At 44.7% G+C, this 25,145-nt stretch overlaps 1 protein-coding gene and 2 long non-coding RNA genes across 3 annotated transcripts; 1 reads left to right on the forward strand and 2 right to left on the reverse strand.

Moving 5' to 3' along the window:
• The first annotated feature begins 485 nt into the window (after window positions 1-485).
• Window positions 486-19,360, forward strand: LOC117642458 (endoglucanase-5-like). The gene is made up of 6 exons (XM_034380697.1): window positions 486-613; window positions 5,192-5,244; window positions 8,907-9,153; window positions 12,745-12,859; window positions 17,843-17,965; window positions 18,887-19,360. The coding sequence occupies exons 1-6, from the start codon at window positions 586-588 to the stop codon at window positions 19,041-19,043; spliced, it is 723 nt and encodes a 240-aa protein (XP_034236588.1). The 5' UTR covers window positions 486-585; the 3' UTR covers window positions 19,044-19,360.
• A 1,348-nt stretch (window positions 19,361-20,708) lies between these two features.
• LOC117642460 lies at window positions 20,709-21,173 on the reverse strand. Its single transcript, XR_004587571.1, has 2 exons — window positions 21,069-21,173; window positions 20,709-20,987 (listed from the first exon to the last, which is right to left on the reverse strand). It is a non-coding gene; the product is annotated as an uncharacterized LOC117642460 (long non-coding RNA).
• Window positions 21,174-21,184: 11 nt separating this feature from the next.
• LOC117642459 lies at window positions 21,185-22,377 on the reverse strand. Its single transcript, XR_004587570.1, has 4 exons — window positions 22,132-22,377; window positions 21,588-21,738; window positions 21,333-21,509; window positions 21,185-21,247 (listed from the first exon to the last, which is right to left on the reverse strand). It is a non-coding gene; the product is annotated as an uncharacterized LOC117642459 (long non-coding RNA).
• Between the last annotated feature and the right edge of the window lie 2,768 nt (window positions 22,378-25,145).

Below are 25,145 nucleotides of genomic sequence, written 5' to 3' on the forward strand. Positions count from 1 at the left end.
GGGTATGTCCTAGGCTCGGCACACGCGAAATTTCACAATCCTAGCTCAAATGATTTTTAGTTTTTAAAGCCTAAAAACACCTAAAAAGGGGCGAAAAATCGAGTTTTCTGCAGGCAGATCGCTTCTGTCTTGAATAAAGGGGGGTCCCAGGCTGGATAAGTCAAATAGTTGCAAGGGTCAAGATCGAGTTATCTGTAAAGCAACTCTATCCCAAATAAAGGGGGTGTGGGGGGCTCGCCCCCCGGCACGCAACAAGTTAAAGGTAACCGACGATGGACGAGTCGTTGCCTGCCGAGGGCAGGCTAGCGTCGCAGGCCAAGGTAGGTACGCCAGGCGCGGATTGGAGGAACAGGGAGCTAGACATCGCGAAGCCTGTTACAAGACGGCGGTCTGGCGTGAACCTACCTTGTCATGTTGGCAGTCGTTGTTTCCGTCACGGTTTCGTGGAAACGCGTTGCATATCATTGCCACGGCGTCATGCTTCGTGCTGACGGCACGTCACTCACCCACGTTTCGAACACATATAAGGAATTCGTTCAAGGTCTTTTTTCAGTTGTCTAGCACCGGCCGTCCGAGATCGACAGCATGTTGGCCATCAAGTTCACAATGTTAGGTGGGTTTTCAGTGTCACAGCTGGAGTGGTTTATATGGTGCAATGCGTTGAGTCATCGCACCATGCGTGCGATGCCAGCCGCATGGCAGCTTCCGTGCGATACGTACGTCCTGAAAAAGCCCTGATTTGGGGTGGGTGGTTGCGGTGGTGGGTGAGGGAAGGGGAAAAGAGAAAGGACAAGGAGGGGAAGAAAAGTACAGAGGGAGAGGGGAAAGAATGGAAGGGAAAAGGGGTGGTTTTAAGGGGCTGGGTGGGGCACAGCGATCATTCGCTCTCCCTAAATGAAATTTCTGTTGGAGCCACTGAATGCACGGGAAGGCACGAGAAGGCATTAGACATTGCGCGACACAAGAGATGCTAAGCATTGTACTAGGGTCAGGGCGGGGAAAACTGGACAGGGGAAGAACTGGACACCCCATATTTTACTTCAAATGCCGTATGAACTGGCCTGACAACTGTCGTGTAATGAACCGCTGATGCCACGGAACAACTTTTGATAGTTGTTATTCCTGTGCCTACGGTATTTGAAGTAAAATATGGGGTGTCCAGTTCTTCCCCTGTCCAGTTCTTCCCCGCCCTGACCCTAATTGGTGCGATAAAACAGTTTTCAACGTTTTCTCAGCCTTTTAGCCCCCTCCGCAAGACTGATCGTAGGCAAACTGCACTACATGCCCCGCCCCTGCGGAAGTAACTTACTCCTCGAGCTCGTCCCCATTCATGGGCTTCTCGTTGACGAACCCATGTTCGGACATCCTTGTGTCTAACTCTGCAGCAGTAGGGTGGGGATGCAAGGAAAGAATATGCCTCAGAAATCAACCCACGAAAAGTTCTATCCCAAGGGAGATTTTTCGCTGAGCGATAGCGAAGCCCATGCCGTGATTGCACTCTCAGGCTCGTATTGACTATTTATCTCTTGCCATAAAGGTTTTTGTGCAAACGTAATATGTACTATTTTCTCTTTGGCTATGCACAATTTTGTTCATTGTGTAATGTTTTTAGTCCATTAAACCGGACTTTTTGTCATTTGCACTGTACTTTCCAATTTCTACGTAAATCTATTGACAATTATGTCCTGAAAACGATCAAAATTGTGCATAGTTAAGGAGAAAATAGTACATTTTACGTTTGTTCAAAAAACGCTAGAAGCAAAAGAGAAAAAAGTCCATGTTGGTCTGAGCGTGTGGGCGCACCAAAAACTGACTGGTCGTGCGTCTGGCTGTCTGTCCGTGACTCACTCACGTTTCTCAGCAGCTACCGCACAAATAGTTTCAAAATTTCGCACCGAAAGTCTACTAAATCCCCCCCCCCCGGGAGGTTATCTCAGGTTTACAATTAAGTAACAATTAAGAGCGTTTGAAATATTCAAAACGTCGTTTTGAATTAGGGTAATAAGCTTTTAAAGCTTTGTGTGCTGATAACGAAAACCACTTGACTTCCATTCATACCCCAGACCTACATTTCGCGCACCTACATTTCTTTTGCTTATAGCGTTTTTTGAGCAAACGTAAAATGTACTATTTTCTCCCTAATGCACAATTTTGATCGTTTTCAGGATATAATTGTCAATAGATTACGCAAAAATTGGAAAGTACATTGCAAATGACGAAAAGTCTGGTTTAATGGACTAAAAACATTACACAATGAACAAAATAGTGCATAGCCAAAGAGAAAATTATGGCAAGAGATAAATAGTCAATACGAGTCTGAGAGTGAAAGCCCATAAGTTGCTCATTTCGTCTTGTTGGCTGAGCGATAGCGAAGCCCGTTTTGTCTGTCTGTCTGTCTGTCTGTGTGTCTGTCTGTCAGCACTACTCCTCCTGAACGGCTCGGCCGATCTGGCTGAGATTTTGCACACTTTTTGGTTATGTCCTTGGCTCGGCACACGCGAAATTTCTCTATCCTAGCTCAACTGGTTCAGTTTTTATAGCCGAAAAACACCTAAAAAACGGTGAAAAATCGAGTTTTCTGCCGGCAAATGCCTTCTGCCTTGAAGAAAGGGGGGTCAGGGGGGCAGAGCCCTCCAGCCTCGGCTAGTTGAAAAGTAACAAGGGTAGAGATCGTGTTATCTGTGGATGAAGCAACTCTATCTGGAATGAAGGGGGGTCTGCGGGCTGCGGGGCGGAGCCCCCCAGCATGCAACAATTTAGAAGTAAACGAAGATGGGCAAGCCATGGCCTGCCGAAGGCAGGCTAGCGCCGCAGGCCAAGGTAGGTACGCCAGGCGCGGATTGGAGGAACAGGCAGCGAGACATCGCGAAGCCTGTTACGACAAGACGCGGTCTGGCGTAAACCTACCTTGTTAAGCAAAGTCCGAATTCGCATCGCTCAGCCACACTACGCGCCCACACCGTACCCCTAGTTTTATTGTTCCTCGTGGCAAATCAACCAAATCTTAGGAACAACTACCAAGTGGCGCCTTCACTGGTAAAACTGAACCATGGCATACAGGACATGAGCCCCGTCCCGTTTGAGCCCCGATGGTCTGAACCCCGACCTGAGCCCCAACCTGAGCCCGGGTTGAGCCCCGACTTAAGCCCCGACCCAAGCCCCAATTTCCAGAGCCCGGATTGAGCCCCGACCTGAGCCCCGTTTGAGCCCCATTTGAGCCCCACTTGAGCCCCATAGCAATAAATTATGCAAAAATGCGTGATTTCAGGTCGCGGGGCTCAAATGGGGCTCAAGTGGGGCTCAAATGGGGCTCAAACGGGGCTCAGGTCGGGGCTCAATCCGGGCTCTGGAAATTGGGGCTTGGGTCGGGGCTTAAGTCGGGGCTCAACCCGGGCTCAGGTTGGGGCTCAGGTCGGGGCTCAGACCATCGGGGCTCAAACGGGACGGGGCTCATGTCCTGTATGCCTGAACCATAACTGTGCGTGAGTCAAGCATTGTGCTACACTTGAAGACGTTACGCTTGAATTGAAGCATTCTCGAGCATTCCTCCATGCATTTAGATGCTGGTAATCTGGACCTTAACTGATTATGATTATGCTTGAAAGTAGAGCGTAATGCTACGCTTCAGTTTTATCAGTGTTGGTATGAAGATTTGAAGTTTAGTATAAGGGAGAGTGGGGTAATTCCGGACACGGGGTAATTCCGGAGACTTCGATTTTCACTGGGTTAGAGTGAAGATAACTCAAAGGCCCGTCTAACAGAGGAAGATAATCAGTTAAAAATGATAATTCCACCAGGGATCCTTAACTTATCTCATAAGGGCATCATAACGTTATGATATGAGTTAAAGTTATTACCCCTAACTTCTAACATCCTTTCAAAAGGGTAGGTTCTTTTTTTATGTCTCGAATTTGTGTGGATATACTTTTGCAAGTACTTTCATAAGTCCGTACCCTTAACCTTTAGCGAACATTGTCTTATGTTACGTTATGAAAGAAGTGTTAGTTAAATGTTAAGTTAAGTATCCCTGAATTCCAAACCGCCAAGATAGGAGGTCAAACCGTTTGGCTGTGGTCGCTTCATGAAATTTGAGTACCATCAAAAAAAGGCAAAAGCTGCATCTTTCTCTCCTATTTCCATGTACTTATCGTACCTTACCGTCAAGTTCAGTCCCATGACTAAAATTTTCTCATATTAAATGGTCATTGGACTTTACTTTGGCGTTTCGGGAGTGCTCGTATGGCTCGCCGTTTTCTTACAATGGAACATCCAAGGTTTTCACTACCTGTGGGGTAAATCCGGACAAGACGGGTTATTTTCAGGGATCCTTAACTTAACTTAACATTTAACTAACACTTCTTTCATAACGTAACATAAGACAATGTTCGCTAAAGGTTAAGGGTACGGACTTATGAAAGTACTTGCAAAAGTATATCCACACAAATTCGAGACATAAAAAAGAACCTACCCTTTTGAAAGGATGTTAGAAATTAGGGGTAATAACTTTAACTCATATCATAACGTTATGATGCCCTTATGAGATAAGTTAAGGATCCCTGGTTATTTTCTTCAATTTCCCGCATAATGTTAAGGTAGTGGGTTCAAAATTGTGGACATGCATCCCCACCGTTCAGAAGGCTTAAGAAATAACGAAAAATAGCATTGCAGCAATGTTTAAGAGCCTTACTCAAGACATTGTTGTCAACTTAGGGGTTTTGATAGAAACTATCCCTTATAATATGCTTTGAGTAATAATCAAACACTTCAGTTCGCAGCAAATGTCCTTGTACGCCTACTAAAAGCATGCCTCACATCAAAACAAGCGAAAGTAAGCTTGAGTAGTGTCAAATTTTAAGGTCGTCCGGAATTGCCCCATAGGTCGTCCGGAATTACCCCAGGCTGGGGCAATTCCGGATACGTGCAGGGCTTTTGTTAGGCGCCCACATCTCCCTAACCGTTGCTGAGATTTGGCTTTCATGTATACCATTTTGAAGGTAAAGGTCCATACTATACTCTCCTGTGATAACATTTGACCCAAGAAGCATATTCAAGCTCAAAGACCAAAAAGAAAAAAAAGCGTCCGGAACTACCCCACTCTCCCTTACCGCTATTATCAGCACATCCGAAAGAAGGCTGATGCCCTCGAAGTGCATGACGTACTGTACTGACCAACACCTCCTATCGTTTCCAGTCTCCGTGGCGGGAGTGTTCGTTCTGTGCCTGGCAGTAGCTGAATCCAAGCAGGTGAGAACCAGCCATTATTCGTAAAGTAAGAGATGTTTTCGAGGAGAGGAGACTCTCAGAGCTTGAAGAGGGAAACTATGCGAGTCCCTTGATGTGTAGCACTTGGGTTGCAAGGAGAAATTACGACATTTTCCCAAAGCAATCCTTCCCAAAATAAAAGTCCCAATCCTATTTTAGCTATCTCAGGCAATTATTGGAGGAACTGTGAACAATCGAAGTTTTCGGCTAATTTTACTACTAGGCTTATAACCTATTGGTGGTTTTGGACACAGAATTTATTTTTTTACTATCTCTTTGTGATTAGCACCTCTTGACCCGCCTTGAATGAAGAACAAATTTCTTGTTATGACTCTTCTCCCATTCTCGGTACAATTTGACATCATTTTTTTCCATTATCTGTAAAATGAAAGTATATTATGAGTTATCTTCTATTTTGTTCTTCTCAGTTACAGGGAAATTACTATTGTTAAAAGTAACCTTTTTTCCAAGAAGTTTCAAGACAGCTCTAAATAAATGTTTGCCCTTTAAACTAGTTTAAAGGGCAAACATTTATCATCAGTCACGGAAAAAATGTCTTGAGGCACCGTGATAAAAAGGCGTGTCAAGAGGTGCTGATCACATAGAGATAGTAGAAAAAAAAGTATTTGTGCCCAAACCACCAAAGCATAGTGGTAAAATGGCCGACTTTAATTGTTCACAGTTCCTTTAATAATTGCCTGAGATGGCTGAAGTTTTTTTTCTTTGGGGGGGGGGGGGGGGGGTTGACCTATGGGTGGCACCATTTAAGCCAAAGAGGAGCGCAATCACCGATGGTCTACCTCAAACGGGCCCTATGCTGAAATCTTCAGTGAAAATAGTGAAATTGAGCATCTTTGAGAGCCTGTAGCGTCCAAACGCGACGTCGTAGAGCCTCGTGCGACGCGCCATTCGAAAGAGCGCCCTTCTTTCTACTGGCAAAATCTAAAGGGAAGATTTTTTGGCCAGCCGGTTCCCCAACCTAAAAAGTCTATGGATGTAAAGGCCGGTAATACTACCGGTAAAGAACGGTATAATACGGTAAAATACCGTATTTTACGGAGACCCCGGTAAAATTGGTATTTTTCGGTAATTTTGAAATATTGACTTATTTGAACTTCTTTAGCTTCCATACGATTATATAGGACGTACGGACTGAAAATAGCGCTTCTTTTGAACTCTTGGTTTGTATCTGCCCCTCGTGCCACCCCGTGTTCGTGTAAGACGTCTAGCCACTTAAAATTAACGTGAAGTTAATGTTCTCTTCTTTTGCAAAACTTGTGGAAATCAAAATCCATTTACGCGAGCCAAATCTCCGAAAGACGAATCAAAAACCTTTCTTTGTTGCCAAGGTTCATATAATTTTAACTAACTTAAAGTTGAAAAGAGGTAAATCTAGGGGTAGATATTAGTTAAACATTTGAGCTGAAAAGTGTAATGAACATTGGTATGGTTGTTGGACACCTTGTAAGTACACACTTACAAACGCATGCTTGACGCATGGAGTTATACGGCGTCAAGCATGCGTTTGTAAGTGTGTAAGGAAGTATGGGGCGATTTGTAACAGATTTCGGAATTCTCTATACAAAATAAAGAACATTCTGCACATCGGTGCCTAACTTGTGCCAGTTGAGCAGTCTGGCCCGTCATCTAGACTATACAGCTCCATCCATTGTATCAATCTGGAATCCGTAATCTTTGAAATCTAAGACGCTTTCCAAACCCTTGCAAGCTGTTACGAATCGCCCCAGCATGGGGTGATTTGTAACAGCCATGGGGCTTTTCATAACATCCTACACATTAAATGAAACATCGTCGGGAATGTTATCTTCTCCAGCAGTTGTTCTTCAGATGTCGTGTAGACGCCTTAAAATCTACATTACAAGCTGCCGTTGACCGCCTCAGCATTAAGGGGAGACCCTGGTGAAAAAATGACCAAAATTGCCAAAAATAGTATTTTCAAAGTTTATAGTTAAAAGAAGGTTTCAGATTCAACAGGTTGAACACCTTTAAACTATGTGGGTAGATCCTTCATCATTTGGAAAGAAATAACATGGAGATCAGTTGTCGTTGGCTTATGCGCTCAACTTCACAGCTTTGCTCAGTCGACAAAAAATTTTGTCGTAGAAAGCCTTCCTGCGTTTCTGGTTGACACCTACATGAGTCGTCTTGCATGGACTCTATTCATTGATGACTTATCGACAAATTTTAGTGACGGAATCTTGATATCAGCCCTACTTTTTTTAACACGCACCTAAAAGTTTCAAAAAAAGGCAAAAAATTCAATTTTTTTCAATGTTAACATTTGAAAATTGATATCTCAGGACAGAAGATGAAATTGAAAATTCCGTGACTAAAATCTCTTCTATACATCTTAAGGATAACCCAAAAAATTTTTCAAGACTTTCCGTTCCAATGAAAGACGCAGGAAGATTTTTCCCCAACGCTCTAAAAAACACTAAAAAGCCACTTTTCTCAGAGACCGTTCAACATTTTGGATTGAATTTTGTTTAATGAACTCACCATAATGAACCTAATAATCAAGCAAAGTTTCAACTTTCTGGGATTATTTTAAAGCCTACTTGAAAGTTTCACCAGGGTCCCCCCTGAACAGATCGGCTATGTCAATCCTAACCTCACTTTTTTCAATTTTGGAGGGAAGAATAAAATAACTAGCTTTAAAATGCATTTTGAGCTGTGTAAATGTATTGGAATAAGGCAGCAGATGATTCGAGAAATAATTCAAGCTTTTAAATGCAAAAACTGCTTAAATTTTTGTTTTTGTTTGGGTCTGTTACGAATCACCCCAAATGCCTGTTACGCGAGAAATACGTCCCTAACTATAACTGGACAAAGTAAAGGCAACTTATGCCACGTGATTACATTGTAAAGGGGTCACGCTTCAAGGCCCCTGCGGTACTTTGATGGTGATAGAGTACTCCAAAGAAGCTCTGGCCCGGAAGAAGAAGAACAAAAATGGAAGTAAGAAATTGCAGTATCTATGAGAAATATACGCTGCGCATGAGGGTCGGCAGCGTATATTTCTCATAGAAACTGCAATTTCTTACTTCCGTTTTTGTTCTTCTTCTTCCGGGCCAGAGCTTCTTTGGAGTACTCTATTCATACCTGGGGAGCCTCAGAAAGAAACTTCCTAGAACTCAAAATAAAAGATTTTCCTGTTTTCGGTGTACCCTATATTTCAGACGCTCTCCAAAACAATACTTGAGCACAGATCACATCCGCTTCGATTGTTGAAGGACCCTGTACTTGAAGCGAAAGAGGGGCCATACTCAGATTTTCCTCTGCTCCCTCCACTTGAATTAATAAACGCAGTTGTTACGAATCACCCGTTACAAATCGCCCCATACTTCCTTACTTCCAAGCATGCATTTATAAGTGTGTACTTGGCCAAGCATGCGTTTGTAAGTGTGCACTTGCAAGCATGCATTTGTAAGTGTGTACTTAGTAGACAGTTAGGTTAGTAGTGTAGTAACTATTCAGTTTGCCATACGAAGAAACAGTTTTTAAATCACGAAGTAATTTCGTCGTAAAATACTTTGTTCTAACAAGCTACATTTCTGTGTTAGGCCTGAAGTAGTTTGAAGGTTTTCTGAGTGGTTATGTAAAAATTTCCTGGTATGACGCAGTACCCCAACGGCTCCGGCGTGGGCAAGACGACGCGCTACTGGGACTGCTGCAAGACGTCGTGCGCGTGGAGCGCCAACACTGGCGCCGTGTCGGCCCCAGCAAGGTCGTGCGCCGCCGACGGCAAGAAGACCATCGACGCCAACACGCAGAGCGGCTGCAACGGCGGCAACGCGTACGTGTGCAACGACCAGCGGCCCTTCGTCAAGAACGGGCAGGCCTACGCCTTCGCCGCCGCCAACGTCAATGGTGAGTGCACTGAAATTCAAAGGGTGAGACATCGGCGGTGCAAAACGTATCACCGAAAAAAAGGTCCTACACGAATTATCACCGGAGAAAGGTCGTACACAACAGCGAGACTGACCCTTGTCTTTTTAGCCCAGTATCACCGAAGTATCACCCTTCGATGATATATTCGTGTACGACCCTCTTGCGGTGATACATTTACCCCAATGACCCCATCCACTTGGATAAGACGTGAACTCAACGTTGAATTTACGTGAGTTCGACGTGGATGGTCGACTCGACAATCAAGTAAAAACGTCCAAGTCAAACTAGGTGGATGAAACATGGATTCAGCAACTCGTCTTATTCACCTATCATCCATGTCACATCGAGGCGCGCACCGGTCATTCTGAGTATGGTGAAGCTTAATTTCATTGAGTCGATAATAGATGTGAAAACATGTATTAACCTAACCCTGCATTCGTGGTAGGAAGTTCTCCCGAGATCGGGACATATCCTACAAAGACTACACCAAGTCCACTTCGGTTGGCCGATGCGCTTGGTAATATGGCTCTGGGATAAGGAGAATTGGCATCCTACTTGCAGGTCGAGAGGGCAAGGAATGATAAGGATATCAGCAGGCCCTCCGTCAGCAGCTTTCAAAACAAATCGAGATCTAAAGTTCTCGCATCTTCGATGAATCCACGTGGAAGTCCGAATCTACTCAGATGAATCCGGCATAGACAGACAACCATGCTTCAGTAACTTTGGATCCGTGTGATCGACATCGAGATCGTGTAGGAAAGTTGAGACGCTCAATCCACACTCTGGATACTCGTCACAAAGTCACCTTATTATCGACGTAGACACAGCGTCCATCAAAACCGTTTGACTATCCTCGTAGAGTCAACATTGGTTTACTATAGACCAATAGGCGCATAAATCGATGGTAAATCAACGTGAAAGTCACGTGGAAAATGCTATCGACCTAAGGTAAAAAATCAATTGTGGGTCACATTTTTGAAAATTCCAAATTAAGGCCTTTAATTTTGACCTGGTGACAAAAGTGCATGTGCGGCCTTTAACTATGGTCCTTGGACTACGTTTTGCAGCATAGTAGCCCCGTCTATCATCCATATTTACTAAGCTGTGGCTGTTTTAAAAATAGTCTGTTTTGGCACAATTGATTTTTGGAACCAGTTGTGGGTCAGCATTGTAGAAAGCTCAAATTTGGATATGATTTGCTTAAATGCGAGAGGAATTCACTTTTGAATTTATTTTTCGGAATCGTGAAAACTGCAGGATCTGTAGCACAATGAATCAATTCTGGGTCATATCAATTGTGGGCCGTTTCGTCTTTTTGCTTGTAAATTGACCACTTTTGCAAGATATTTTCTTATTTTTATTAATAAAAGGTCCCTGGTTCTCAATAAACCAAGCAGGCACGTTTCTCACTCAAAGAGGAAACATACATAAACCGACATAAACAGGCTTATTTCACTGTGAGACAGATGTGAGTTAAACGTCCTGGACTAGAGACGAAACTTTTATAGTGCATATTCTAGGGCCGCCGGCGTGGTAGACAATCCAACACCACACCCTGTCATCGTGAGGTATTGCTACAGTTTGTAATCTATTTCAGTCAGAATATTTAGTCTGAAGGGATTGATTTGACTCCTACAGGGCCGTACTGGCCTCGGTTGCCTAGCCTGCAGTTAGAGAGCGGTCCCCTTTCGGGCGTTATGTAAGCCCCGCAATGCCCCCTTCCCAACAAAAAAAGCCTTATGGCGGACTGGAAGTAAGAGCTAGCGTTGTCATTCGGGGCTGTAGCCTAAGCTTAACAACCTTCGTATCGTAGTGCTATATGTGACTGAGCAGAAAAATGGAATTTACTGTGATACATCAGTCATTCAGAGGCGCAAAAAACAAAAAATATAAGAAAAACTACCGCAAAATTCGTCAAAAATAATGGGTCGGACATGGTGGCGAACGCTACTTTGCCATCACCCGCGCACCATGGCATCGAATGATTTCGGCTGTACTATGGTAAATTTATGTTCCCTGACCTATTATGAACCTAAATCAGCAAAGCAAGGACGTCCCGTTTTACCTCGTAATAGCTTCACGGCGGCAATTTGAAAAACAAACGATTTTTCGGCTCGTTGGATGGGCGCTTTTTTCGCGACTTTTTGAAGGGCCTTCCTTTGAAGCCTGATAGGAGCTGTTACAGTCGTCGCTCGGACATACACGCTATTTGGGGAGACAAAGAAAGGTTGGAGGAAGGTCTACCGCGAAATTCAAATCGATTCAATCTCCGCCGGGGTTGCGGTGAACCGTCGAAAAAAATGACCCACAACTGATTCGTGACCCACAATTGATTTTTTACCTAAATCCACCCGTCTAACGTGGATTCTACGTGGATGATACGTGGCTGCTCCCATGGGGTTGTGTACGATCTTCTTTTCGGCGATACATTTATGTGCGACGTTTACTTCCGTTATACTTTTTAGTATCACCCTTTTTCGACGAGACAGTTCTGGCTCCCCTGTCAGAGAGTGAGATGTACACGCTCAGAACAATATGAACTTTTTTCTCTTTTGCTTATAGCGTTTTTTTGAGCAAGTTTCTCCCTAATGCACAATTTTGATCGTTTTCAGCATATTATTGTCAATAGATTACGTAGAAACTGGATAGTACATTGCAAATGACAAGAAGTCCGGTTTAATGGACTAAAAACATTACACAATGAACAAAATAGTGCATAGCCAAAGAGAAAATAGTACATATTACGGTTGCACAAAAACCTTCATGGCAAGAGATAAATAGTCAATACGAGTCTGAGAGTGTATCACTATTTGATTTTCAGTGTGGCAATTACTGTGGGAACTTTTTGACTCAACAGTGGTGCGACAGAGCGAAATCGTGGCATGACTAAAAGGGCTCGCTAAAGTTTTCTGTCACAAATCATGAATCGTCTATTTGGTTGCTGTACTGAATAGCGTTCCAGGTGTCAGACGTTGAATAAGTCTTATCATATTTTGTTGGCTGAGCGATAGCGAAGCCTGTTACTCCATTGAGGTCGAAAAGTTTTTCCTGTCTGTCTGTCTGTGTGTGTGTGTCCGCACTACTCCTCCTGAACGGCTCGGCCGATCTCGGTGAGATTTTGCACACTTTTTGGGCATGTCCTTGGCTCGGCACACGCGAAATTTCTCTATCCTAGCTCAACTGGTTCAGTGTTTATAGCCGAAAAACATCTACAAAACGGCGAAAAATCGAGTTTTCTGCAGGCAGATTACTTCTGTCTTGAAGAAGCCTCCCAGCCCGGACAAGTTAAAAAGTTACAAGGGACTTGGAATGAAGGGGGGTCTGGGGGGCGGGGGCCCCCAGCATTCAAGAAGTTAGAAGTAACCGACGACGGACATGCCATTGCCTGCCGAAGGCAGGCTAGCGCCGCAAGCCAAGGTAGGTACGCCAGGCGCGGATTGGAGGAACAGGCCGCGTGACATCGCGAAGCCTGTTACGACAAGACGCGGTCTGGCGTAAACCTACCTTGTTAGTAGAGGAGCAATTGAGCTATTGCATACCTGCAGCTGATCCAAATTCCATATGCCCTAGGCCTACCCATGACCTCAATGTGCTGTGCCTGCTACAAACTGACCTTCACTAACACGGCGGTCGCGAACAAGAACCTCATCGTCCAGGTCATCAACACCGGTAGCGACTTGGCCTCGTAAGTCAGTGTGTCAGATTGTGTGTCTAAACGACCAAAACTGAAATCGTGCACGTGTATTTGAAACCGAATGTAGTAAATCGGTGACGTCACTGGTAAAGCATAAGCGTAACCCTAAGCTTGAGTCAAGCATAATGCAACGATTGAAGACGCTTCGCTTATATGAAGCATATACTAGAAATTCCCCCAAGCATTTAGATGGGAGGAATCTTCACCCCCAAGATCCTACTGGGGTTTGTCTTCTTATTACCATGAACAAAAAGCTTAGTATAATGACTAGTATAAGGAAGGTAGTAACCTAAGGTGAAGGGTTCTCATTTACCTGTGACCAGTTTGTTCATATCGTTAGGTTTTTGATGCCGCGCTGTTGGTAGCGCCGGGGCGCTCTCTGCTGCTAGGGCGATTCCCCGATTCCTACATTTATTCACGGACAAGGCTCTGCCTCTGCCTTGTTTTTCTCCCGTTTCCGAATACTTCACTTGCCCAGCACACTCCGGAGTCTCTCCTCATTCTCGCGAACCCCAAATCCTATTAATATCAAGAACAAATGCCTCTGAATCATGGTAGGTTTGTATCGTAAGGGGATCACTGAGAATCCAAACGCTATGAGTATCGCGTCAATTGGTGCAATGCAAAAGCATTGCACATGAAGTGCAATGCCTCCCATTTCCCATGCATTAGCATAGGGCCTTTTCGGGAAGCATTGCACCAAAGGTGCAATATGGCTGTGGCATTGCACGTATGGTGCGATATCACAGCGCATTGCACCATACGTGCTATACTCATAGCGTTTGGAATCTCAGTGGAGGTTCTGGTGAAAATCTCGCTATTTTCCGAATGGATTCCACTGTCACAGTTTGTTCGGAATATGAAATGTTTCTTTGAGGAGACTTAAATTTGACCTTTGAAGGCACATGCCAGTCTCTGAACCCAGTCGAAGAGTCTTTTTGAGCCTATTTTGGCTGTGTCTTTAAAAATCTTCTTGCGCATACTATTTTGTCGTAAAAGGTTGACCTTGACATTTTTCACTTCTTTGATTCATTTTCAAAAGATGCCGGAATGCATAGCTCAAAATTTCCATAACATTATTAATTGTAAGCTTTTTAAGCTGAAAAGTCTCTAAAATTTGTCTATTTTGTACATCTTTGGTCAATAATAGTGAAATGCTTGGTTAGAAAGCTTGCGAATAAAAATGTAATTTACGTTTTGAGTTAAATCGAAGAAGTGAAAACTGTCAAGGCCAACCTTTTACGACAAAATAGTATGCGCAAGAAGATTTTTAAAGTTATAGCCTTAAAAGGAGAAAACGGATCTGCGACTGGGTTCAGCGCACAGAATGTGCCTCTCCATTGAAAAATTTTAATTACTACTTTGGTAAGACATCAAATTTTGAACAAATTTTCACAGTGGGACCTATTTAGGAGAAAATAGCATTTTCACCAGAACCTCCCCTTAAAGTTCTGAGAACGAGTTACACTGCAAATCCAAGTGTAGGACAGGTCGACACTTTAAAGCGTAGACCAGTTTGTCCTACGCTTGCAAGTGTCGACCAGTAGTGTCCGACGCTTTGAAGTGTCGACCACACACTGTCCGACACCTGCAAGTGTCGACCACAGAATGTCCGACGGCTGAAGTGTGGGGTCACAATGGGAAACTCAGTGTAATTTGCCGTAGGACAAACAGTGTCCTACCAGGGGGTGGCAACAGCCTAGTGCGCGCGTGAAGCTATGCGCGCCGCTCGGGCCGGCAAGGAGCGGCCGGGCGGCTGGGCCGCGCGGCCGAACCAAATTAAACAGAACTTTGTCAAAGCTGCATCAAACTGAGTAAACGAGGTCATTTTTAGATTCTACGCAAAATTTCCTATCCGTGAGTGACAATGGAATGGACTTTTGGATATGTGAAACAGTTCTAAAATCAATTTGAAAACCAAATTTACGGCACCAGACAGCCGACTTGAAGTTTCCCTTTCACTAAAAAAGCTATTTCCGTTCGTTTAAGGTCCATACATACAGCGAGCCGGTTGTTGGCCACTATTTTCCGGGTTGCGTGGTACACTTGGAACGCCAATACGACTTCTGTAGCAGAAATGCCGATCCAAAAACTAATTTCCATTTTTGGTCCAAAATTGTATCTTGCAACTTTGGAGGTTAAAAACACAGTTTGAAATAGGTTTCTCAGCATTGTCAACCTCACTAAGCAACCCAGAATTCAATTCTCTATCGCCCTGCTGTGTTGGATTTGCGAAAGGAGGTCAAACTTCTAATTGAAACGAAAAGGCCCGAAGCGCTGCAAAACCGCCAAAACTGTTCAAGTATTTTGTGGAGCTTAATGTGTGAAAACTATTTCTCAGATTGTAAATCCAACCACACCACCTTGTAGGCCAGTCAATTCTACAGCTCCATTACAAGTTTCATCGCAATCGGAGACCAAGAGTGAAGACAGCTATAATAATTGTAAATCCCATCAGTTTGGTTGATTGGTCGAGCGGGCGCAAGTATGAGAAATCGCTGCGGCAGATTTTTGCAGCTAACTTTAAAATATATTCTGCCGCCTTCACTCTTGGTCTCCGATTGCGATGAAACTTGTAATGGAGCTGTAGAATTGACTGGCCTACAATCTGAGAAATAGTTTTCACACATTAAGCTCCACAAAATACTTGAACAGTTTTGGCGGTTTTGCAGCGCTTCGGGCCTTTTCGTTTCAATTAGAAGTTTGACCTCCTTTCGCAAATCCAACACAGCAGGGCGATAGAGAATTGAATTCTGGGTTGCTTAGTGAGGTTGACAATGCTGAGAAACCTATTTCAAACTGTGTTTTTAACCTCCAAAGTTGCAAAATACAATTTTGGACCAAAAATGGAAATTAGTTTTTGGATCGGCATTTCTGCTACAGAAGTCGTATTGGCGTTCCAAGTGTACCACGCAACCCGGAAAATAGTGGCCAACAACCGGCTTGCTGTATGTATGGACCTAAAACGAACGGAAATAGCTTTTTTAGTGAAAGGGAAACTTCAAGTCGGCTGTCTGGTGCCGTAAATTTGGTTTTCAAATCGATTTTAGAACTGTTTCACATATCCAAAAGTCCATTCCATTGTCACTCACGGTTAGGAAATTTTGCGTAGAATCTAAAAATGACCTCGTTTACTCAGTTTGATGCAGTTTTGACAAAGTTCTGTTTAATTTGGTTCGGCCGCGCGGCCCAGCCGCCCGGCCGGTCCTTGCCGGCCCGAGCGGCGCGCATAGCTTCACGCGCGCACTAGGCTGTTGCCACCCCCTGGTCCTACACATGCAGGCATCGGACACAGTGTGGTCGACACTTCGAAGCGTAGGACACAACTGGTCGACACTTGCAAGCGTAGGACAAACTGGTCTACTCTTTAAAGTGTCGACCTGTCCTACACTTGGATTTGCAGTGTAAGTATTATGACTGCACGGCCCAGGAGGGAATTGGGAGGGTTGGTGGATGATCCTTTTTCGCTTGATTTCAAGCGTACTGATTACGTTTGATAACAGAGGGTCATACCATTTCGCCTTCTTTTTTCCAGTGTGTTTTTAACAGTGCGGGCACGGTTAGCGCGACTCCTTGAAAAACAAGGACGGTTTTTGAAAAACAAGGAAAGATGGAACACTTCAAGGAAGTTCCTTGGAAGTGTGCTCCCATTCCAAGGAGGCTCCCTTGTTTTCCAAGGCCAGTCCCTTGTTTTCTTGGACTCCAGACAAATTCCAAGGGCCCGCCTTGTTTTTGGGGTGCACTTCCAAGGGGACGCCTTGGTTGGTCTCTGCCGATTCAAGGAACCGCCTTGTTTGTCCGCAAAAGCTCGAGTTACGTCGTCGGCCACGTCATGAGGTCCCCGATGACGTCCCCCTGGGGTTCACCATGACGACCCCCATGTTTCTCCGTGCTGTTGAGGCTGCCGGGTCTCACAGTGACCAACGCCGAAAACCGTTTTCTTCTACGTCCAGTACTTTCGGAGATACGAGGACGTACCACGAGGCCGCACCACGAGGCCGCCGTCCAGGCGGAGGAGGAAGTGGTGATTTTTTCGAGGCCAAAGTAGCTCTGGCCATGAGCCTACTTGGTGTCCGGGACTTTTGACTTCGGAATCGGGTTAGGGAGGTGCCGGCCCACCTTGAAACCAAATTTGGTCAAGTTCCGGCTAGCCGTTTGTCCAGGATGGCGTCAAACAGCTGGATTTTTGGACCTATATTGCTGATTGGATGATGTTTGTCGCCATCCTGGACAAACGGCTGGCCGGAACTTGACCAAATTTGGTTTTGAGGTGGGCCGGCACCCCCTTAACCCGATTCCGAAGTCAAAAGTCCCGGACACCAAGTAGGCTCTTGGCCAGAGCTACTTTGGCCTCGAAAAAATCACCACTTCCTCCTCCGCCTGGACGGCGGCCTCGTGGTACGTCCTCGTATCTCCGAAAGTACTGGACGTGGAAGAAAACGGTTTTCGGCGTTGGCCACTGTGAGACCCGGCAGCCTCAACGGCACGGAGAAACATGGGGGTCGTAATGGTGAACCCCAGGGGGACGTCATCGGGGACCTCATGACGTGGTCGACGACGTAACTCGAGCTTTTGCGGACAAACAAGGCGGTTTCTTGAAACGGCAGAGACCAACCAAGGCGTCCCCTTGGAAGTGCACCCCAAAAACAAGGCGGGCCCTTGGAATTTGTCTGGAGTCGCGCTAACCGGCTGTCCCGCCCAAAGTCTGAACTCTTGACCCTTTAACGCATGCTGTTTTGATGTCGAGAAATTGCCGAAACTTATAAAGGGACAAATTTGTCCCGAATGAGGACTTTTGAGTTTTTCATTAAGTGGGCGGACTAAGTCCAGACCCCATACGGCTCTGGGGTTTGTTATTCATGGTTTCAGATTTTCACCTTGGAACTTCCGTTGCCGAAGATAATTGCAGTTTTCTGCACACACACCCTTAATTCGATGAGCACTGTGCCCTTACGTTGAATATTCGTCCTGCAGCAACCAGTTCGACCTGCAGATCCCCGGGAGTGGCTTTGGAATCTTCACTGCCGGCTGCCCCAAGCAATGGCCTACGACCCCAGCAGTGAACTGGGGAGCGCAGAACGGCGGCGTCGACAAGAGGTAAGGCGATATCCGTATATTACGAAATTTGTCACGAAAAATAAAAAGATAAAAATACATGGTTAGTGTTTCGTGCACTTTCAGTGCAGTAATATTTTAACTTCGGATGAACTTAAATGAATCACGGTAAAACCGGTTCCTGGTTTTCCCAGGAACTCCCTGGAAATTGCTTATGTCTCTACCGTAGGGTTCCTGAGAAAAACAGGTACCGTTTTTACCGTGATGTTAGTCGAACTCCCATGATTTTCGGCACGAGCTTCACTGACACTTTCAGAATTTCTTTGTGCTTCAGTTAAATTTCTTGAATTTTGAAGAAATCTGACCAAATTGTATGAAATTATGGCGACTTTAAATTATAATTTGAATATTTAGCATTACATGATATGGTTTCATGTTTCTAATGGTGCTTATGACGGAAATTACAATCATTTTAACCCCAACTGGGATGGACACAAACGAAATTAGCGAATATTTAAATTTAATGTAAAGGTTCAAAGTTGCTTTCCCGCTGTCTATAAACACCGGTTTTAGGAATGATGGCTTTGGTGACGGACCGTCACAGTTGTGTGCACCTATGCATAGTTCCCCAGGAATGTGCTGGGAATGGTGCACGGAGATTCCAAGCGCTATGAATAGCACGTATGGTGCAATGCACTGAGATATCGCACCATACGTGCAATGCCTTAGTCATATTGCACCTTACGTGCAATGCGTCACGAAAATGCCCTATGCTAATGCAGGGGAATTGGGAGGCATTGCACTTCATGTGCAATGCTTTTGCATTGCACCAATTGACGCTACACTCATAGCGTTTGGATTATCAGTGCGTTCGCGCAGTTTGGTTGCTTTGAGAAAAATTGCGTTGACCTTCGTCACGACCGGCTCATAAGGCTAAAACTGACTCGAATTTGTTCTGTTCAGGTCCAAGTGCAGTGGCCTGCCTAAGGATCTGGTCAAGGGTTGCCAATTCCGCTTCGACTGGTTCAAGAATGCCGACAACCCTGCCGTCAAATTCGAGCGTGTCCGATGCCCCAAGCCTCTCACCAACAAATCTGGCTGCAAGCGCAACGACGACTAAATGACCTCTCCATAAAGTTCATAACATGAGAAGAAAAGAAACAGCACTGAGATTCCAAACGCTATGAGTATAGCACGTATGGTGCAATGCGCTGTGATATCGCACCATACGTGCAATGCCACAGCCATATTGCACCTTTGGTGCAATGCTTCCCGAAAAGGCCCTATGCTAATGCATGGGAAATGGGAGGCATTGCACTTCATGTGCAATGCTTTTGCATTGCACCAATTGACGCGATACTCATAGCGTTTGGATTCTCAGTGAGGCTGCTGTTAGAAAATTTGGACTAGAATGAAATATACATTTTAAACCATGGAGAAGGGAGTCTGAGATGAAGTCCCGCGCATGCTTTATGGTCTTGATCACGTAACTGGGTCTGTAAAAAAGACATGCAAGGAGCTGTGTGTGCTAAAAGAGCCGGAATGTAAGAGACATGAGCCAATGCACGCACGTACTCAATACATTCGCCAAAACCAGCTCCAAGGAGCATGGCGAGTAGTGCATTCTACACTCCCGACAAAAATTAGCGGAATGCTTTTAGTCATCGTAATATTTTCTAAGTCTTTTGAGCTGGGAAGCTGAAATTTTGTACACGGGTGCTCCCACCACTCATCTCGAGGCCTGCGAAGCGCGTGGCCCGTGCACCTCCCCTAACGGACGGCAACCACCCGTAAGTGCGCAAGGGTGAAAAAAAAACGATGAAAACGTGCCGTAAAGACCAACTTTACCTTATCGCAGAGTCCAAAGTTTTAGTTTACGGGGTCAAATGAGTCTCCTCTTTCTAACGATGCAAGCGGAGCGGAATTCAATTTGAACCAACCCACCCCCCGCTGGGGTGGATTTCGAGCATGTTCGAATTTCGCTCAAAACAGCGTCGTGGCGTCCCCCGTACCAAGCAATCATTTTTTTGGCCCGTCCCGTTTATTTTTTGTAAAAAAATTGACGGAGGGACGGGCATATAGTGTGATCCCTGCCGTGCGTGCGTCCGTCCGTCCGTCCGAGGACTTCCCGTGTTCCGGTCTTGACCAAATTCGGTAGCCAACACTGTTGGCGCCAGGATGATTAAAAGCCATTTGGAAGCCTGATTTTGGCCCGCGCGTCACTACGCTTCAGCACTGTATGCAGGGCACGTCTCCCAACACGCCACAGTGGCTAACCAGCCTTAAGGTGAGGTGTGGGTGAAAATTTGCACCAAAATTGATTAAAATGATAAATTTAATCGACTTGTTATTTTAATGTAAAATATTCTTCTATTACCGACAGCATGTACTAAAGGTCTTTGTTATAAACCCCTAAGTGAGTGGTACATCTAACATGGACTGATGTATGCACTGTTCGGGCCGACCCTACATAAATGTCCGAACCCCATTCTAGCCCAGATGGCACACCATCGTCCAGGGCAAGTGGACGATGGTGTGCCATCCGAGTAGCATGGATCAGGAGTCTGTTCCTCGATGTCCCGACCGCGGCAGGCCCCCCACCACTCTCAGCCGGCGCGGACCGCCCCCCACTCCCGCTCCCTGTCCGGGACATCCCTGCCTGGACTGTACTTGCCAGAAGTATGATGTGCGTTCGTCTCGGTTGCACGTACCGTTCCTCTCCGATGTACAAGAAATGTTCCTTTCGGTTGCGCAGAAAAAAGGGAAATGGTTCAAACGTTTGATTTTTTTTTAAAAATGCTTTTATTTAAATATGAGGTGATGTGACATACACTCATTATTACCTAACAGCTGTGACACAAATTCTTGGATTTTAGCTTCATGTTAAATTTAAGTTTTACAAATACAACAAATTAATCACTGATTCAAGCTAAAATAGAAAAGCATACTCAACAGTGTTTTAAGTTAAATATCACACACAATGTTCAGTAGGTGCCAAAATCAACTCAGAACTGAACCAAAATCAAACGTAGTCCAAGTTTCTTCCCACATCTTAATCGCTTGTCTGGAACAAAAAAAAATAAGAATTAACAACAAATACACAAGCTAAGTAGGTTATGATAATATGAGAGTAAAGTGTACTTACATCATGTTAAAATGGCCCACAAAAGAAGATGTACTAAAGTTGTTGTCTCTTGGACTCTGTCTGAGCACAAAACAAAACAAATCTAGGGTGCAGTAGTTGGGACGAGCAACTAAAAAGTCATATTGTGGGTCCGAAACCTCTATCGTAGTCCAAATTTCATCCCACATCATAATTGCTGTCTGGAACAAGAAAAATAAAAATAAAATTAACAACAAATACACAAGCTAACTCAGTTATGGTAAAATAAGAGTAGAGTTAACTTACATGTCAACGTGGCCCACAAAAGAAGATGTACTCAAGTTTCAGACTTTTGGACACTATCAGAGTACAAAACGAAACAAATATAGTGTGAAGTAGCTGTGACGAGCAACTAAAAAGTCAAATCTGGAGTTCAGAATTTCAATCGTAGTCCAAGTTTCATCCCACATCTTGATTGCTTCTCTGGAACAAACAAAATAAAATAAAACTAACAACAAATATATAAACCAACCAAGTAGCTATGACATGATGTTTACCTACATTAAATTGAGTTGCAGACTTTGAGAACAACTAAGAGACTAGAAGAATCATATTATTAAGTTCTGTTTCTGATGCCGATTCATTTTGAAAAGATGTTCGGCTCGGAATCATCATGAAGGCAAAGTTTCTCTGCCGTCTCTTCATGGTCCCTCTGAAACATGTGAAATAAAAGATAAACAACTGATGAAATGGACAATGTATACAAATTTTGGATGGATAGCATTGGTGTCTTCTCGCGTGCAATGAACGGTTCAAAGAAAGAAAAAGGGACTTTGTAGGCTGTATGTACATTTGAGTCCATAACCTCAGAACTGGTAGCAAAGTATTACAGAACTTCCAATTATCATCAGCGAAACTTGCGGGCTATGTAGATAACCCTTGTTATGCGAGTGCCGAACACGAAAAGGGCCGGGAAACACCGTGAGTTTACAACTACAGAATTTCGGCAATAATGTTGGGTTTTGGGTGCCGACCTTGTTAGGTTACGGGCCGCGGCACCCGGGCACCGTTGAAATATGTATTACCAAGTACAAACAAAACTTACCTATTTATTCCCAGTTGAAGAGAGCACCCGTGCTTCAAATTTGTTTCTCTTCCATCCATTGTTCTTGTCAGCACAAGGAAACAACATAGTTCGAGCGAAGTATAACACAGAAACAAAGACAGAAACGCTCAGAGCGCGCGCAAAGACAAGACACAAGACAGTCGGAAAGAGGAGCCAACTTAATAACACCAAAATGCTGCCAACCTAACCGGGGCGGTTTATTTGAACGGTCGTCCGCGCTAGCTCACGCTAGCCCCTCATTGGCCGGCGCTGATGGCGGGGCGCGGGGAGGTCGGGGGACGTACCCCCACTCCGGCCTCTGCTGGCCCTCACCACGCCGCGCGCGATCCCTGTCCGCTGCAGGGATGAATAATCATTACATGGCATGCCCCTGGAACGAAGGGTGTACTGGGTCACTTGTATGGGACGTGCATCTCGCAAGGACGAACAGCGTACTTCCTACTCTGTACATCAGGCGGAGATGTAATGTCGGCCCGAACAGTGATGCGCCTTTTCTGGTCACGCAACTCTTACAAGTGTCAAAGAAATTTGTTTCTACTCCGTCAACTAGCCACGCATACAGTTTTGTTTTATACTTACCATACTTCTTGGAGTAGTTCTTTGTGGTCCATGTGACAATGTAACAGAGAGATTTTTTTCAAATATCTATCAACTTTCTTAAATTGTTTACCTTAAAATGGTAAAAAATGGAGAAAAAAAACTTATTTTTTCCAATTAAAAAATTGTGAAGTTTGCTCGGCAGTGGCTCACTGTATCCCTGCACGCTTGAACCAAATGATTCTTTATTAATATTCTCATTTAACATAAAATAATCATCAAAATTACAAAATTATCTGAAATTTTTACAAAATATTCTTAAGTTATTAAAAACAAGGTTTACGCCAGACCGCGTCTTGTCGTAACAGGCTTCGCGATGTCTCGCGGCCTGTTCCTCCAATCCGCGCCTGGCGTACCTACCTTGGCCTGCGGCGCTAGCCTGCCTTCGCCAGGCATTGGCTTGTCCATCGTCGGTTACTTGTTGCATGCTGGCCCCCCGGACCCCCCTTAATTCTAGATAGAGTTGCTTCATCTGCAGACAACACGATCTTGACCCTTGTCGCTTTTTAACTTAGTTGTCGAGGCTGGGGGGCTCCGCCCCCCAGGCCCCCCTTTCTGCAAGACAGAGGTGGTCTACCTGCAGAAAACTCGATTTTTCGCCGTTTTTTAGGTGTTTTTCGGCTATAAAAACTGAACCAATTGAGCTAGGATAGTGAAATTTCGCGTGTGCCGAGCCAAGAACATACCTATTAAGCCTGCAAAATCTCAGCCAGATCGGCCGAGCCGTTCAGGAGAAGTGTACACACACACACACACACACACACACAAACACACAGACAGACAGACAAAACTTGTCACTGTTAAAAAAAAAGTCTGAAAATTCAGATTAAATTGGTCAGAAGTTATTAACAGACTTGAGAGGTCTGAAAATTCAGACCGTTTAGATGGTCTGAAAATTCAGAACTGGAGAGTCTTACATTTAAGACTTTGGTGGTCTGAAAATCCAGTCCTGTATGAAAATTGTTAACTGAAAGGTTCGTGACATGATGAATATGACAGACAGAATCTCAGGTGTGTGTGAACCTCCAGAGAGGACAACATTGAGTAAAAAATTGTGTTGACGGAGAAGATCCTCTGCACTTTTCCCTGCCTGTGGCACCCTAGGAAATGGCGACACGGAGTCACCCGCGAGAGGTAAATTAAAATGTGGATTGTTCAACTCCCACCCATATTACGGAGACAAGGTAGGTTTACGCCAGACCGCGTCTTGTCGTAACAGGCTTCGCGATGTCTCGCTGCCTGTTTCTCCAATCCGCGCCTGGCGTACCTACCTTGGCCTGCGGCGCTAGCCTGCCTTCGGCAGGCAATGGCTTCTCCATCGTCGATTTTCCTAACTTGTTGCATGCTGGGAGTCTCCGCCCCCCAGACCCCCTTCATTCTAGATGGAGTTGCTTCATCTGCAGATAACGCGATCTTGACCCTTGTAGCTTTTTCACTTGTCCTGGCTGGGGGCCCCAGACCCCCCTTTCTTCAAGACAGAGGCAATTTGCCTACAGAAAACTCGATTTTTCGCCGTTTTTTAAGTGTTTTTCGGCTTTAAAAACCAAACCAGTTGAGCTAGGATGATGAAATTTTGCGTGTGCCGAGCCAAGAACATACTTAATAAGCCTGCAAAATCTCAGCCAGATCGGCCGAGCCGTTCAGGAGGAGTAGTGTACACACACACACACACACACAGACAGACAGACAGACAGACAGGAAAAATTTTTCAACCCCACTGGAGTAACAGGCTTCGCTATCGCTCAGCCAATAAATCTTGCAGCAGAGAATGGTTCTCATATGGCCGATTAAGTCTTGTCAATTTGGAACTTTTCAACTAATATATTTTCACATTAGAAGCCTTTTAAACAGAAGTAGGTATGTTCCACAACATGCGCGCCATCTAGCGGACAAACGAAATCTTGGGTTGGTCTGAATTTTCAGACTTAATCATCTCACTTTTCAGACTGCGCTGGTCTGAATTCAAGTTCTGAAACGATCAGGTCGCAATTTTCATACCGGAAGGCTAAATTTTCAGACAAGCAGTCTGAAACAAGTCTGAAAAATAGATTCAGACCACCAAGTCTGACAAAAGTGGTCTGAATTTTCAGATTTTTTTTAACAGTGTTCAACCGCACTGGAGTAACGGGAATCAATATTAATTGGCTGAGCGATAGCGAAGCCCGTTTCTCCAGTGCGGTTGAAAAGTTCTGTCTGTCTGTCTGTGTCTGTGTGTGTGTGTGTGTGTGTTTTTGTGTGTGTGTGTGTGTGTGTGTGTGTGTGTGTGTACACTACTACTCCTGAACGGCTCGGCCGATCTGGCTGAGATTTTGCAGGCTTATTAGGTATGTTTTTGGCTCGGCACACGCGAAATTTCACTATCCTAGCTCAACTGGTTCAGTTTTTATAGCCGAAAA

The sequence above is a fragment of the Thrips palmi genome, unplaced genomic scaffold (assembly GCF_012932325.1).
Source record: "Thrips palmi isolate BJ-2018 unplaced genomic scaffold, TpBJ-2018v1 HiC_scaffold_16, whole genome shotgun sequence".
NCBI lineage: Eukaryota > Metazoa > Arthropoda > Insecta > Thysanoptera > Thripidae > Thrips > Thrips palmi.

Coding starts and splice junctions, on each gene's coding strand:
- LOC117642458 (XM_034380697.1), top strand. CDS start 586: ATGTTGGCCATCAAGTTCACAATGTTAG. Junction 5,245..8,906: donor CAGTAGCTGAATCCAAGCAG/GTGAGAACCAGC, acceptor GGTATGACGCAG/TACCCCAACGGCTCCGGCGT. Junction 9,154..12,744: donor CGCCGCCGCCAACGTCAATG/GTGAGTGCACTG, acceptor CATATGCCCTAG/GCCTACCCATGACCTCAATG.